The sequence below is a fragment of the Lytechinus pictus genome, chromosome 5, assembly GCF_037042905.1.
Source record: "Lytechinus pictus isolate F3 Inbred chromosome 5, Lp3.0, whole genome shotgun sequence".
Lineage (NCBI taxonomy): Eukaryota > Metazoa > Echinodermata > Echinoidea > Temnopleuroida > Toxopneustidae > Lytechinus > Lytechinus pictus.
Genome location: NC_087249.1, coordinates 52,341,388 through 52,358,434, shown reverse-complemented (window position 1 = coordinate 52,358,434; position 17,047 = coordinate 52,341,388). Strand labels below are relative to the sequence as shown.

Below are 17,047 nucleotides of genomic sequence, written 5' to 3'. Positions count from 1 at the left end.
CTCTCTCCCTGTCTTTTTGTGTTCTTTGATTTTTATTAAATAGGCAGCCCAGCTAAAACTGGGGTAATAATTATAGCAGGGCCCGCTGGGAGAACAGTTTTCAGAACTAGGTAAATATACCTATATAACTATTATTATTATTAACAGGAGAATCGAGAAAAGAATTGTGACATCACAGTTGTTCATCCCCATGGATACTTGTCATAAACAATTTTATATGACTCAAGTGATTTACACTTTGATAACAATCACAACCAAGGCATATCCCACTTGAATGCCTTGCACAAGTTCTTGTTTGGATCCATCGCTAGAGGAAAGAACTGTGAGATCATCATTTCCTTACACTATTCTCCTGTGTACGAAGCAAAATGAAACTATCAATAAATGCAACCAACAACTTCAAGTTCTGCTTGCAGGCATGTGCTTCTAAAAATTTATTTTGGAACAAACAAATAAATACGGGACACACAATTCATATAGATCTGATGACATGACGTTCTACAGGGCACAACTTTTCACAAGGTATACACAGAAGGATAAAGAGAACATTTTGGGTAAACATCAAACTCAGAATTCTTATCTTCATCGTTATCATAACTTCTCTTTCTCGAGCCAAGACCCATCATTAATCATGTCCAATACCTCATTCAGACCAAGACGTGGTTATTATTATGATTTAAAATGTATTTTTTGATTAATACCTAATACCAACTCTTACTTTGTGGCTCTCTAAATCCATGTAAACTAAAGCTATTACTTTCAATATTAACCATTAAATTATTTGAACTTGTATTGGGTTATATCACTGATGACCTCAAGGTGCTGATGAAATAAATAAGTATGGATATCTTAGTATCAAAGGTACGAGTGATGGTATGTTTTGAAAACCACACTTCATAACTGGCATTTCAATTTCACAACTAATGACCCTCTCTTTTCAATATGTTCCCAAACAAACACAACGCACCAGTGAATCTGCCCAAGTAAAATATCTTGGGGCCACAACCATCTGTTTTACTTGACCGAATTTTGACTTACAACATGTAAATAAAATGTTTTGCATATTCTGAACTGGAAAAATGCTTGATTAAGCATTTATTTGACTTAAAACAGGGAAGGTCGACTTATGCAAATTCTATTTTATCATCAGTCATTCATATCATGGACCTATTACAATAGGTCCATGTTCATTTTTTATCATTGGGGTGATGCAGAAACATAATTATTTTGCAATATGTACCAGGCAAATTCATATCTGTAAAAAGGGGCTTGATGTTGTGTGTTCACAATTCAATGGAATTATTCAGTCCTATTTGAATGGTCGGAAATGCAAAGTAGGCTGGGAGCTCTCAATGTCCAAATTACATCACTTCGCTAATATGAATTAAATCTAGACAAAGTTACATAATGATAAAGAGCCAGGTCAATGAAATTAGGAAATAAGCAAATAAATACCAGTATATTTTGTTATAAAAGCAATATTTTCCCCCACTCTCCATAGAGTATTGAAGTTAGTTGACCAGAACATAAATCACCTTTAAAAATAAGACAGATAATATACTTTAGCAATGTTTGGGGATAATGTAAAAATCTTTTCTAGTTCTGGGCTCTTAAAGAAACTGCAGCAATGTTCATCAATATCAATACAAAGTCGGTGATATATACCATAATTCAAATCTAAAATAAGTTTCATGTGAATCAAAACAAGCTGAATTTAATTCCTTCACAACATGACTAATTGCTAGTACTCTAAATCAGGATTTCTGCTATAAGTTTTATTACATTCATTCATTTATTCACAGACACTGGAACTCTCCATGAATTTTGTGGGGTTTTAATTTACTTCAAAGTAAAATTAAATACTTGATTATGAATAAAAAAATACTGTTAATCACCATTTATTATCCCAGTTATGGTAAATTAGCATATATGTGATTATGTCATGTAATATCATTGACCACTTTTGGAAAGAGGTAATCATTTGAAGAGTACCAAATATAATTACTATTCATCTGAGCTGAAAACGTATCAGATGTCTATCGGGAACTGATCTTCGACATAAACATTGTTTGCTCAAATCTCTTTGTTCTACTCATTTCTCGACAAATAAATATGTAAATCATTTTGAGAACATAATGAAGAACTGGGGACCGTTTCATGAAGTTGTCAGCACTGACAACTTGTCTTTCTCTGACAGTTACCACGGTAACGGTCAGAGGTTAGTGCCTCTCAGCCAATAAAAACCAAGGATTTAACTGAAATTGTCAGCTCTGACAATTTAGTCAGCGCTGACAACTTTCATGAAACACCCCCAGATATATTTCCAGATCCCTCTTTACACTACCTTTAGACAATCATAATCTAAAAAGGTTTAAAAAAAAAAGGTTATCATACATGTAATTAGCACATATTTATCACATGGCTGAAAGGTAAGTGTCAAATAAATCCACATTTAAATAAAATTTACAATATTTTCTAGAATAAATCCATATTAAAAACTATGCATATGAATGTTTTGTTTAAAAACATGGGCAACTGAAGCAATATACAGAATCATTACAGACCAAGCATGCGATCTTAAACACAAAGGAGTAATGCCGAAAATTTGTTCACAAATTATTATGAAGCAATAAAGTCATATTTTCTGCACAAAATACAAATCATGGCAACGATGATAAATAAAATTTTTGGAAGGAGCAGGGAGGACACTATGTTAGAATAGAAGGAAATGAAACACATAGAACAAACTAGAAGCATACCGGTATGTACATGATATGTGCCAATGTACTATACAGTCACTTTCATTTTAATCGAAAATTAAAATTAAACCACATGAATCTGTTACCATCAAACATACTCAAAAACTTTTCATCCTACATTAATAATTTAGAAACTATCACAAAGAATATGTCCATATTAACTGTAAGATACTTTTGTGATTATTGAATATTGATACAGAGAATATTTCCACATTTTTAAATAAGTACAGCAACAATGCAAATACATAAAAACAAATGTTCTGCTGCAGTATATTAGTACAACATTTAAATAAACATGTACATGTATCTCATTTATATACAAGTGAATGAAGTCATTAGCAAGGGTATATATGAACAAGAAAACCAAAGCACCTCTGGGGATTCCCCCTAAATGTAATTTTTATGATTACAATATATATTGTTGAGCTGTTTCAAGGCCCAGTTATTTGTTTTAGAATATATATTTTGTTCACATCAATAGCATTGTTTCAAGCCATTCATTCACAAATATGTTACATTGTCATGGTTTGAATGAATTGCAAATAACTTAACAAGTTGACTACTAAATTATCTTATAACTATGGGCTTTGTACAGCAACTAGCCAGTTCCAGTAAACAAAGGGTTAAATGTATAATACTTGATTTGGAAGTGAACAAAATCAATGGGCTTCTAAAAAAATGATGACTGCACAGCATTTTATTGCAACTATTTTCTCATAAGAAAGCAAGAATTTTTTTTAAAAACAAGAAATGTTGAAAACAAGGCTATTCTACAAGAAAACAACAAAGAACTTGATAACATAAAAATGGTCAGTATTCCACTCCAATGAAAGTATTGTCGTTGAAAACATTAAATTGTACAGTGATATTGCAAAAGAATCCCAAAACATTATTGAATACCTGTTGTAATATCCACATAAAGACACCTAAATAAACCAAACTTATCTGTGCATTCAGCCTAATTGTTATATATTTTTTTTTTTTTTAATAAATATAGTGAAAATACTCCATTCCCTCTAATTTAATGGCATCAATATTGTCTTCCATTGCAAATTCTAGTGTCTTTTGCTAAATAGAATGATGTGAATGTATTGGGCCAAATCAACGAAAGATAGCAGATATGAGATACACAGTTTGAGGATTTCACACTTTTACAAATGGTCATTCACATGTTTTTTTTTATTGTTACTCATTAATCAAATTTAGGGCATTTATGGCAAACACACATGTATAACATCTTCATTCTGGCTGTGGTTCCAGATACAAAACTTTTAAACACATTTGACATTAAGATTTCTTGCAAACAAGTTCTGGTTCACCATTTCTTACACCAATATTCATATCACTCAAGCTCTCTGAATGGCAAGTTATGTTTTGGTCCTAAAGCTCTGTGCAAAGACTTTCTCCAGATGTTGGTCTGGAGTTGGGATCTTTCTGCCAAACATCTTCGGTGATTCCAAGAGCCTTCTTCTCCGTCTCATTCTCTGTCTCTCCCGTTGACCCCTTCCTCAATGGCTCCTTGTCTGGAGGAAAGAGTTTGTCCTCTTCTGCAGGTGTGACCTGAATATCCAGTGGGACATCATCGGTGAAGGAAGTTTTGTTGTCAGGTGCTTGAGAGTCTGGAGTCTCGGCCATGACGCCACTATCCATGTCAGGAAGGGGGGCAAAACTTTCCCCTTTGGCCGGAGAGGAGGGTTCAACCCCTGCCCCTGCTGCACCAGTACTGGTGTTTTCATCATCGGTGAGTTTCAAGGGTAGGGCTTCCATTTTGTCTTTATTCACCATCTCCTCCTTTTCCTCCATTTCCTCAATGGCTTCAATGAGAGCGGTCAAGTCAGACTCCACCTCCTCCTCATCAATTGTTCTGGTTTCGCTGCCACCTTCCACCCCTTCTCCATCAGCCTTACCGCTGGATGCATCCTTTAATGTCACATCCTCAACCTTCACTTCTTCCATGTTCTCAGTTGACCCCTTGGTATCAAGCGTCACCTTGCGCCCTTCAACCCCTTCACTCTCCACACCCTCGTTGCTCTGGAATACAATCTTTGCTTCCTTCGTCTCGACATCACCTCCCACCCCTTCATCGCTCGTCACCGTGACAACGACAACTTCCGAATCTTCTCCCTCCCCACCTTTTCCATCTTTTCCTTTCCCATCATTCCTCTCCTCCGTTCCAGTAGTTTCTGGTGTCAGTTCCTTGCTGGATCTTTTCTTTTCCTGCTTCCCCTTCTTATCCTCCTTTCCTTTCTTCTTCTCATCATTACCCCGTCCGCTTTTGACGCCCTGACCGGCCTCCCCGCTTCCTTCCTTTGAGCTTCTATCCCCATCGCTCTTCCAGCTCTTCCTTCCATCATTCTTCCCCTTCCTGTTGCCTTTCCTCCTCATCTTAACTTTCTCGTCACCTTTCCCTGGTCCTTCTCCTTCCGCCTTCTCTACCTCACTCTTCTCTTCCACCTCTTCCTTGGTTTCCAGGTTTTCAATGACTTTGATGGATTTTTTGAGTTGAGCGTTTATGTCCATCAGTTTGTGGCATGCTGTCTGGAGCTCCTGGCCTGACCTTGAGATCACTAGAACACCTAATATTGATCAAAGAAAAAGAGAACAATCAATATATTCATCCAGGTTGAACCTCTTGTGTAAATTATGTAAAGCATGATGTTAAAAGCACTCTGTCAAGACAATAATAATAATGTGCAACAATAAAGGAAACCAAAACTCAAGAAGAGAAGCAATCAATGGAAAAGAATAAAATGAGAGGAACAATTTAAAACGAGTTTCATCAAAATTGGTTAAGAAATAAGCAAGTTATGGGCATTTAAAAAGTCTAGTTATACTTTCTATGGGGATCCTCGAATTGGCCACCATGCTTCAGAATCGCAGATTTTGTGGACAACTCTCCATTTGTTTTGTACACTAATATTCAGATTTTCCCTGTTATCTTTCAATTTGCATCTTGCCTCCTTCTGAGCATAATATATGATATGTCATGGGAAAATATAATTTACACCACATTATGGCAAGGTCATCATCATCATCCGTTAAAGTACAGTCCACCAGGTTGGTGTATCATCATACAGGAGGAGGCAAGATGCAATTTGAAAGATAACAGGGAAAATCTGAAAATTGTGTACAAAACAAATGGAGAGTTGTCCACAAAATCAGCCATTTTGAAGCATGTTTGCAAATTTGAGAATCCCCATAGAAAGTACAACAATAATTTTCAGACTTTCATAACTCACTTATTCTACAAATGATTTTGATGAAACAAATTTTAGATTGCTCCTCTAATTTTACTCTTTCTGATAAGACGGATTCTCTCCTTGTATTCTGGTTTCCTTAATACAACACTTAATACGACGTTTCTAACCATAGCATACTCTTAGCACGGCTACCCTGATTAGGCGCTCGAGCATTCAATCAATTTCTTCCTATTGGATACCCATTCACTACACCTGGGTGGAGAGTGGCAAATGTAGATAAACACCTTGCCAAAAGACAAGAGTGCTGCGGTGGGATTCAAACCATAGATCTTGCGGTTTAAAGTCTGGAGACTTACCCACTGAGCCACAACACCTCCACAATGATCACTCAAATTATATTCAAAAAGTTAGACAGCAGACATGAGATGTTTATAAAGCACCTTCATCACTTCATTCTCATTCATATATATTTTCCAATACTTTGAAATATGCAGATGCTCAAAGTATAAGCTTCTTACTACTGCCTGCTCTAAATTGTACAGCTACCAACTGGTTTCCATAGCCAATGGGTTAATATAATTAACATAAATTTATTTTGGAAAACATATTAGAAATACTATAGACGGAGTTAAAAATCAAAAACTTATTGCATTTCAGTAAATTCCTTTACATTTTACCGACTAGGGGTAACTCAATAATGACTTGCTTTATGAACACCCCCCTGCCATAAACTTAAATCAATTACATACCACTCCTGCCATCAGCAAGTTGTTTACATAGTAAAGCCAAGAGAACATCCTGATCATCTTCCTCACTGGAACCAAAGAGCTCACCAGACCACATTGACCTAAAAACATAATCAAAGATAATTGACACAAAGTATTATTAACGAGAATAGGGGTAGGAAACTTTAGAGGCAAAAATGGATAAACAAGTTTCAGCACTTTGTCGGGGACTTCATTGTCAGCTTTCGAACATAGCCCGCATTAGACCCTACATAACTGCCAAGGTATGTGAACATGCTGTTCGAGCCATTGTATTGTCACGTCTTGACTATGCAAATTCACTCTTGTATGGAATCAACTCGTCACAGATGCAACGTCTTCAGAGGGTCCAAAACCGTGCAGCCAAGTTGATTTTCAAAGCTCGTAAGCACGATCATGTTACTCCTCTGTTAAGAGAGTTGCATTGGCTTCCAGTGAAGCAACGTATTGTCTTTAAGATTATGACCATTGTTTTCAAGATTGTCCATAATGAAGCTCCACACTACATGAAATCTCTCATCCGCCTACATCAGTCAGAACGTCCCGGGCTACGCTCGAGTACGGACATTACTCTACTCCATATTCCACGGACAAATACTAAAGCAGGTGACAACGCTTTTCAGACATGTGCCCCAAGACTCTGGAATGACCTTCCAAGATATATGCGACTTTCTCCTTCTTTGGAAGTATTTAAGAAACATCTCAAGACTCTGCTTTTTAATCAATAATATTAACATGTATTAGTTATTATAATTTTCTATTGTGTAAGGCGCTGTGAAACAATGATATATTGTAAGAGCGCTATATAAATGAACATATTATTATTATTACCACATCATTATGAATGGTCAAGATAAAGAAAGTTCATTGAAAACTTGATCAACTTGTGATTTGGGTTCATACTCCTATGTCATGAACATTATCCCATGATTGCATGTTCAGTTCATAATGGATAATAGATAGATGACCATCTAGGAAATATCAGAAATCATACTTTAACCCTAAAAGGACTGGGCTATTTGAGATGCATTGAGGACTGAAGGGGGGGGGGTGATCTTGGCCGCCGTTTGCGCATAAATTTGGCACGCACTTTCTTTATCACATGAACGTCAGTATAAAAAAAGCCAGTATAAAAAAAAATCTGAAAATAATTTTTTTTCATTTATTATGAATAAAATATGCAAATTTATTAGTGAAAAACTAGTGCTGTAGCCGAACCGCCGAACCGAACGGTAGTTCGCCGAACATGGCACTTCCGAACCGAACAGAACCGAACCGAACACTAAGACTCGGTTCGGAAGTTCGGCAAAAAAAAAAAAAAACGGCTTTCAGCTAATAAATTTATAAGTTTACACCCTTTCTAATCATTATATTTGCGCATTCTCTATTTAATCTTCTTTGCAATTGTATGTTGGAAGTATGCGCTTATTTTGCGGTTACTAGATTTTGTTTTCATTTTCATGTTGACATTGTGGTTTTTACGGCCCTGATTAAGAAAGGAGATCCGATGAATGATGTTGCGCGAGCTTGCGCTATAATCATTTTACTGGCTTTCATCATCTCTCGCTCTGTGGCCGAATCGCCGAAGCATGGTAAAGAAAACCAAAACTGTATGTGTCACATGTGTTCATTGGTTAAATCTAATTATCTAAAATATTGTTGTTTTTAGGTGGCGAACAAGATTCTTGTTTGAAAATCTTCAAAGTATTTTGAATGAACGAGCTCAATAAACTGAAAGTGAAAGATGAAGTACCATTAATATTACGAATTACGATACGATGTGATTAAGATCGTAACTCGTGTATTGTTGCGGCGGAGAATAAAGATCTGATTGAGGTGATTGACATTATTATTGAGGTGTCGGCTCGCTACTGTCTAGTTTTCATGATTTTAGAGAGAAGTAAAGAGTTTTGAAAACGAGAGATCCAGTGAAAGTGGGAAATAAAGTGAGTGACTGTTAGAGATGGAAAGGAGAGACGCAAAACAAATAATATAGAAATGAGATGAGGTGAAGTTATCTTTTTTATTATTAACAATCAGATGAAAATAAAAATCAAACACTCATGAATGATTACGGTAAAGCATATAGCAAGATCCCCTTCCCCTCGTTGACAAGTTGAATGAAGATAAAGCCATGCGGAAACATTCATCTCTTGGGGGAAAATGACCCCCAATCTTATCAACTTCTCAAATTAACCATAAACAATGCGATGATCACTCTACTCCCCCTGTCCCATTGCAGTCGTAAAACTTTGCATCCCACTTGGTCTGTATGTTCATGGTCGAATGAAATCTGACCAATGAAATCATAGAAATCTCGGGAATTGCTCTTCAATCAGTGAGCTGAGTTTCGCGAGCAGACAAAGCACGTGGCTGCATGTACCGATACGACAATCAGCGACATGCGATTGGTGGTTTAGTTCACCCATCGAGCCAATTAGCGAAAGGCGCATTACATAAGCACGCTTTCTTCGACACGCCCCTGGCCCTACTATGCCTACAGTTCAGTGCACTGGCGCTGGCATGGCCGCCTCGTATGTGATGCCAATCACGTTTGGCCGGACTGTACTAGTATATATAAATATTCATGAGCTCAGAGTCCCGCTACAAGGCCGGGGACTGCATGCGCTGGAGTGCGAGCGTAGTTAATTTGGCAAGTATCCAAAGTGTGGTCCAGGTATGGACGACTAGGAAGAGTCGCCATTTTAGAACTGTGAGTTACCCAATAAATATGTCATCAGATAATCAAATTCGAGATAACAGTTGATTCGTTGAGCGCTATAACTTTCATAGTCTCATGTCAACAAGATAGAGATAAAATGGTTTGATGTGACAGAGGTACACGCGAGCACATGCAGTCAATCAAGTACAAATTGTCTACCGGTACGCTACGTATACCTGAATGAACTAGGCCTATAGCTTTATCAGTCTATCATTACCGAACCCCGAACCGAACCAATGTTCGGCAAATTTCTGCCGAACCTTGCCGAACCGAACCGAACCCGAACATGGCGCCTGACTTGCAGCACTATGAAAAACAATATTTGCATATTTAACACCCAATTTCACTTCAAATTTTTCAAGATGTCAACTTTGTAATCTAATTTTAAGATTTCAACATAGAAAAATTACGAAAGCCAATTTTTTCCTTTTTTTTCTATGTATAAGGCCGACATGCACTACAAAGATTTCATTTATGCAGAGCAAAACAGTCAAAATTACAATGTATACATGAATATAAAATTGGAATATACATGTATTTGTATTCTGATGCATAAAATAATGGTCCAAAGAAAATTCCACAAAACTTAATAGGAGCTGGATTTTTCTATCATTTTCAAGGGATAATTTTTTTTGTGGGAAATGCAATGTTTACCTGTATACATGTAAGAACCTGAGAGCCCGTCTGACATCCCTTCGTCCAAGATGATTGGTCAAGGTGACAACGGCTGCTTCAGGTGTGGTGATTCCTGTGTCGCCCTCTGGTGACAATGCAACCTGGCCACTTTCTAGTTCCTGAGCTGCAAGACACAGTTCCTCCTTGGCTGCACAGACTAGCACTGAGAAGTCGACAATCTGCAGCAGAAAATAGAAATTCAAAGTTATTTATGAATTAAGCTTGAGCTTGTTTGAGATTGCAAGACAGTCAAGACAGAAATCATATTTTTTCTTGTGTAATACACTGTACTTAAAGATAGACATACTTGCAAATCAGACCTGCCAACCTCTGGGAATGAAAAATTGTATTCTGTGACAAAAAAATTGTATTTTCCCCAAAAAAACTGTATTTCATAATAAAATGCACACTGCTATGCAGATAGCAGGCCTGCCAACATTTGAAAATAAAAAAAAGGAGTCCCAATCGTGGCGCTCAAGCTGCATGCAAGCTAAAATGCGCACTGCTCTTGCATCGATCAATCAATCGATCAATCAATCAATCAATCACTGCAGAGAAAATTTGCAAACAAACAAAAGCTTTGAAAGACTAAATACACTTTGTAAAAGATAAATCCCATTTGCCATGTACAGTAAATATTGCCAGTGCCATACTCGGAACGTTGAGCCAGACTGAATCAGTTCAGCAATCATTTATTAAAGTGAATAACTTGGAACATTTTAATACTCACATGTGAGGCATGTGGACCATGCTTGGCGCCCTCTAGAGAATGAATCAGTTTACAGTAGCTATCAAACAACATCCTCAGTTGGCAGTAGAGACGGTACAGGCGACGACAGAGCTCAATTTGCTACAAATAGAAAGAGAAAAACAAGGTGGTCATATAGAGAAACAGAAATCAAGGGAAATAAAGATAGTGGAAATCAAAGAGTGCTTAATTAAGCTTTTGATTACCATGGAAAGTAAGTAATAAGGGAAGCCAAGTGTAATTCTAATATATATATATATATATTTTTTTTACACAAAGATAACTGAAAATAGGTGGTCCCTGTACAAAATCTACAGAAATTACAGAATCATGTAGGAGACTTAAAAAATAAAGAAATACTTGATATGTATAAAGCCAAAGTGGATCATTAGATATTCTTTAATTCAGCAGGTATACATAAAAGCAATGATTGGCTTAATATATATATAGTGTGCCACATGTGATAAAAAATAATTTTAAGTTGATATATTCAATGAGAAACCCTAATAATTGACTTTATACATGTATATGGTAAGCAACAGAAAATCCTCAAATACTTTTTAATCACAGATAATAAAATTGACTTGATTCATGGCAATTTGAATCATTATCAATTACTGTTTTATTGCATATATATGCTTATGTTAAATATGAAAATTGTCAAATTTCTTTTAATAATCACTATGTATTTCTATGAATAAATTGTTTTGTTTGTCCAATACATTGTAAAGAAAATAATAATAGAGCTTCTATAACAACTTAGCAATGTAATTGAGAATACCAGTTGGCTTTCCATAATTAAAATTACTTGGCAAGTTTTTCTTCAATCATCAGTATCTTCATGATACAGCCTCCACTTGCATTAGCTACATGAGTACAAACCATCGTGAAACTATAAAGTCATGGAGTTAAGGAGCAGATCCAGCCAGATTAGAAACAACAGTTTTGAGAGGCCAATTATTGTGCAAAAAAAATATGGTCCCTGAAATGGTATTGTGTTCAATCCAGCTGGACATGCACCCCATGGACGGTATTTTTTAAATTAAGAAAAGAATGAAATTCACTTTATATCTAAAATGGATCTTACTCATCATGGTTTCCACCTAATGTTTTCATGGTTTTCATGAAGTTTTATATTTAATGACTAATTTGTAATACCAAACACAGCTTGTTTGATGAATATTACAAACCGTTGTAGCATTTGAGAAAAAGGAACAAGTTTTCATGCACAGTTTCAAATACACTACCACAAGCATAATGAAAAATGAAAAGTCACAACAATTCAAATGTCATGAATTCTTTAACACTGCATATCAATCCACTATACAATGAACAACTATCAGAAAAGAGAAATGAATTACTCTCAGCTAAAAAGAGAAGTGAAGATTTTTTTACTTTGAAAAATATTGAAATGCACACAATATAATAATGAAATAGCATATTAATATTTGTGTCAGAAATAAAAGACTGAAAATATCATATCACTGATACAAATAATAAGCTAGATTATAAGTATAATGATACATTCCACATAAATTATCATAAGGGAAAACTGGAAAAACCAACAATCAATTATTTAGCATTACTTAAACACCTATATATTACTTCTGTAATATGTAGAGACACAAATGAACTGTGTTGCACATCAAGTAAAACATTTTCATGAGGCTTTCCATTGCCTTCACACACAAAGTCTCTTTTTTTTCTTAGACCTGTAGATTATACATTATACATGTATATAGATGATATCATCAAAACATTTTTTACATGCTAACCAATCCAATAGGAGAAAATAAAAGGAATTAAATGTAATCATACAAAGATTTATATCATAAAATTACATGAGGTGTCTGTTTTTTATGAAATAAAGAAACATAACTTCCAGTTTATTATCCTTACAAGATATGATACGACTATGATACAACTATGCAACAGTTTATCAAACATCAAATACAGGGAAATAGTAGCTTTTTACAGGGACTCTGAAACTTTTTTAAAAGGGGTCTTTCTCTTATATGTTCAAACAAGACCAGGGTTGGGCTCATTTACAAGGTAATTGATCAATTACATAATTAATTACATTTTTGGAGTAATTTCAATCGTAATTGTCATTTAAATTTTGAAAGAGAAAGTAATTGTAATTGAAAAAAATGTAATTGAATTCAATTACTTTTAATTACATTCAATAATAAACTTACATAATGTATCATATAATTTCATGACACTTTTTCAAGTCAACTGCTTCAGCATTAAAGAACAGGCAGAATCCATGCTCTTTAAACTTAAACCTTCATCTTGTCAGTTTCTCTGTAAGTTTATATAATTATGTTGAAATAGGTGGTACTATGTACAGAATACAAATTGGTTTAATTGATATGACTTTTTTAGAAAGTAATTGAAATTGTAATTGACAAAAGTAATTGTAACTTAACATTTCTTCAATTACATAATGGTAATTGTATTTGAAGAAAGTTATTGAGCCAACCCTGAACATGATGTTCATACAGATAATGATTAGCCATGAAATTGTGGTAAATATTTCTGTACAGATTATGTATATTTGGAAAATGGGACTGATTAGAAATTAGGTTACTGACAAGTAAAAAAACGACAACAAAAAATGAAAGACCTGGTTCTGGTTGTACAAAACTGAGCCTTTGTAGTAATACTACCAATGCTATTGTAACATGGTAATAATGCTTAAGAGGGAATCTAAAGCCCGGCTCACACTATGTGATTTGTTGAGATCCAATTTTCAAAGAAATCATAATAACATTTGACATGAACATTCCAACAAATAAAATCTTAGCAATCCGAGGTCATAATAGTTATAGGACTACTGAAATCATAATTCAATGTAGTTCAAGCCTCAATGTAGGAATAAAAGCAAATCCAATAATCATGATGACCTCATCATCGGCTGCGACTTGAAGCCGATTTGGACTTTATTCTGACAACAGGGCTTGCCGTGAAGCAAAATGATGATTTCATTATTCAAAACATGCCGAACTTCAAATAAAGTAATTTTTCTTTTTGAAACTTTCATATTTAATTCAAAATGTGATTTAAAAAAAAATAATGTCGTATCGGATCGCACAGTGTGAGACGGGCTTAAATCAAGGTTTCCATGGAAACAATGTGCCATTTATTGCAAGTTTAAAATTGTATTGTTTTATATAATGTGTCCTTTATGCAAATATTCACAATAACTACTTTGTTTGATTACAACATTGATTATAAAACACAATGAGTTTCGAAAGCAGCAAAGCCAAATGGGGCAAGGCAAAAAAAGGCAAATTGGGAGAAAAAACATTACAATTTGCAAAATGTAATTTCATGCATAAGAACAAATCATTGTTTGAAAATCATAGAGCAGAAAAATGTCTTATGAAAGGTAAAAAGAAATCAATATAATTAGGACAAATTATTTCAGGTCAATATTTCATTTTTTGTGATTAACTTGATTGAAATATGAAAATATTGCTCAGGTAAATATCTATGCACGTACAGGACTATTGAGGAGTAAATACAAGAGACGTGATTAATAAAATAAAGATAAATAAATGTTGTATTTTATTACACATATAAAGGGACAAGTTTAATTTATTGGTTGATTGAAGTCAAGGTGAGAACAGCGGTGTATTGGCAGCGGAGGTCAGAATAATTAGAAATTCAATTTAATTTCTTCAATATGATAAATCATTTCCTCTTTTTAGGAATGGACAACTTATCAAGTATGTTTTTTTTAAGTGCAATTTCATATGCTATACAGATGATTCAATTCCATTAAAAAAATTAAATTTTTCATCCTCAGAATAAAGCAATTATGTTGCATTCTATCAATAGAAGAGTATTGGATGACTTGAAATTTATGGAGAAAATAATGCATATTTTCAATGTACTTTTATGATAGATTACGACCACAAAGATTTTTTAAAAATTTGATTGAAATGATATTTTAAAATATTATAAATATTAAACATAAATATTCATTTGATGATTTCCATCGATGTGATTAATTTCCTTCCAATATTTCTGATATACAGTATATGCATTTACTAAAACTCATCAGCTTTCATTAAGGTCTAGTGTTTGCATTTAATTAAAAACGGGACTATATTTAACATCTAAATTAAATCAAGTTAGAAAATTAGACAGGTTTCTAGATATCAAAATTCTCCTGCATTTTACTGCAACTCACTAGCGTGAAGGTTAATATTTGTATTTGATTTGAAAAAGGGGCTACATGTACATTTAATATCTAATTGAAAATGGCACCTAGAAAGATTACATAACTAGACATATGAAAAATATAATATCCCTGCTTGGCTGGTTGCTCGCGTTTTTGTTAAATATTCATCTGTTAATGTTTTTATTTTCATATTTTTTTAGGGAAGCAGGCGAGAAAGCAAGCAAAGCAGGAAGCCATGCAATATAAGGCATATACTTACATGGTTAATATGGACCCTCTCCTGTTACCCAGAGTGTTTTGTGTTTGGTTTGAGGGTTAGTATTAGAAGCATTGGTTAGTTTTACAGCTCTCTATTATGATACATCAACATTTAGCCAGGACTAGCTAGCTCCTGTTTTAAGCCCGATCATTTCACTTGTGATTGAACTGTGAACAAGGTATTGCTATGACTGAATCAAATCATTTGCATGGTTATGTGGGTCATTATCTTTCAATGATTATCTATATCATTATTATTATTGTTATATCACTTATTTCAATGATTACTATTATTGAATCATGGCAAAAATACATTTGGATGTCAAAAATCATCAAAAAGGACGAAAAACTTGAGACCACAGGATTTAAAGTGAATATGTAAAGTTCTCTAAACAAGTCTTAGTGTTAATTTTTCTCACAAGTTTCCTTGTAATGCTCTACATGCATTCACATATTACGAAGTGTATTTTATTTTTTTCATTTTATTTTCCTTGCATCTGTAAGATAATAATAATAGTCCAGTTATCAATGAGGCCCTTAATATAAAGGTAGAGTGTAAGATCATTGGGTTCAATCATTTTCCACACCCTGGGGAATAATGCAAAGTATAAAGTTGATAATCTCGTCCACATTCACAAGTGAAACCAGAGGGCTTTGAAGGCTGCAACATCATTTGCATCATTGGTTTCCATTTATCATTTGTTATTTTGAATATTCCAATCATTTCTTAAAACATATCACCTGTTTGTTAACTACAGAACTCTCTAATGAGAAAATTCAATTCTACTCTTGAAAGAAAAACAAGGTATGCATTGCTTTGACTGGGTTAAAAGACTCATAAAAAATATAGGTATCCTTCTTCTATCAATATCTATCATCATGGGTTATCTCCAAGACTTTGCAATGTATGAAATTATTGTGCGCTAAAACTTAAACCCAATAGAAAATATTATTTTGTTTACAGAGTTTCCCCCTACATAATTTCATTACAAAATACTTTTCATAATTGACCAATAGTCAACCAATAGTGAATAACATGGACACTTAATACACAGGCAGTATTTTTCTTTTTTAACATTGTGAGAGCAAAATCATCCTTGGTCCCTAATAAGTCTTTGCTTTTCCTGCTACATCTATAAATATATTGGGGTTATAGGGAAGTAAACTTTTTTTAATAAACTTTAATCTTTTTTTTTTAAATACTGAATAAATAAAACAAAATAATAGCAAGTAGAGCTTAATTCTTCTTTATTATCATTTAAAAAAAAAGCTAGTGCACTTTATATATAAATATTTTAAAATCAAACCAATAAATAAAAAAGGTGGAAAATAAATGGAAGTGTAACACCTATCTTCTGCTTAAAGAATAGTTTTATTTCATTATATCATACATGTATCTTGGTTTGGTTCAATATCTATTTATGCTCTGCCATAATAACAATTACAAAATATGTTACAGAAAAACTAATCTTTAAAATACTTTGTCCATTTTATTTACATAGGTACGCTTCAAAGTTAAAAAGTGTTTACGGGAAAATAATCAATTTACACTCATATTTGACAAAACAATAGAAAGGTAAAACCATTTTATATGCAAAGTGGAGAGTTTTATTCACTTCTCTGGACATTCTACATCAGTCTCTATCCATTTATAAGACATAAACTTTCAAAAGAATATGAAGCAGAGTATGAGAAATTATAACATTGCAAATGGAAGAATAAAAGATGA

At 34.1% G+C, this 17,047-nt stretch overlaps 1 protein-coding gene across 1 annotated transcript in view; it reads right to left on the bottom strand.

Moving 5' to 3' along the window:
• Positions 1-404: 404 nt before the first annotated feature.
• The window catches only part of LOC129261281 (protein furry homolog), an 83,013-nt gene continuing 66,370 nt past the window's right edge, over positions 405-17,047 (bottom strand). Inside the window, exons 53-56 of the mRNA XM_064099236.1 lie at positions 10,851-10,970; positions 10,100-10,299; positions 6,709-6,806; positions 405-5,335 (exon numbers count right to left, since the gene is read on the bottom strand). Of these exons, the coding sequence (XP_063955306.1) occupies positions 4,140-5,335; positions 6,709-6,806; positions 10,100-10,299; positions 10,851-10,970 (1,614 nt within the window). The 3' untranslated portion in view covers positions 405-4,139. The remainder of the gene's footprint in view (positions 5,336-6,708; positions 6,807-10,099; positions 10,300-10,850; positions 10,971-17,047) is intronic.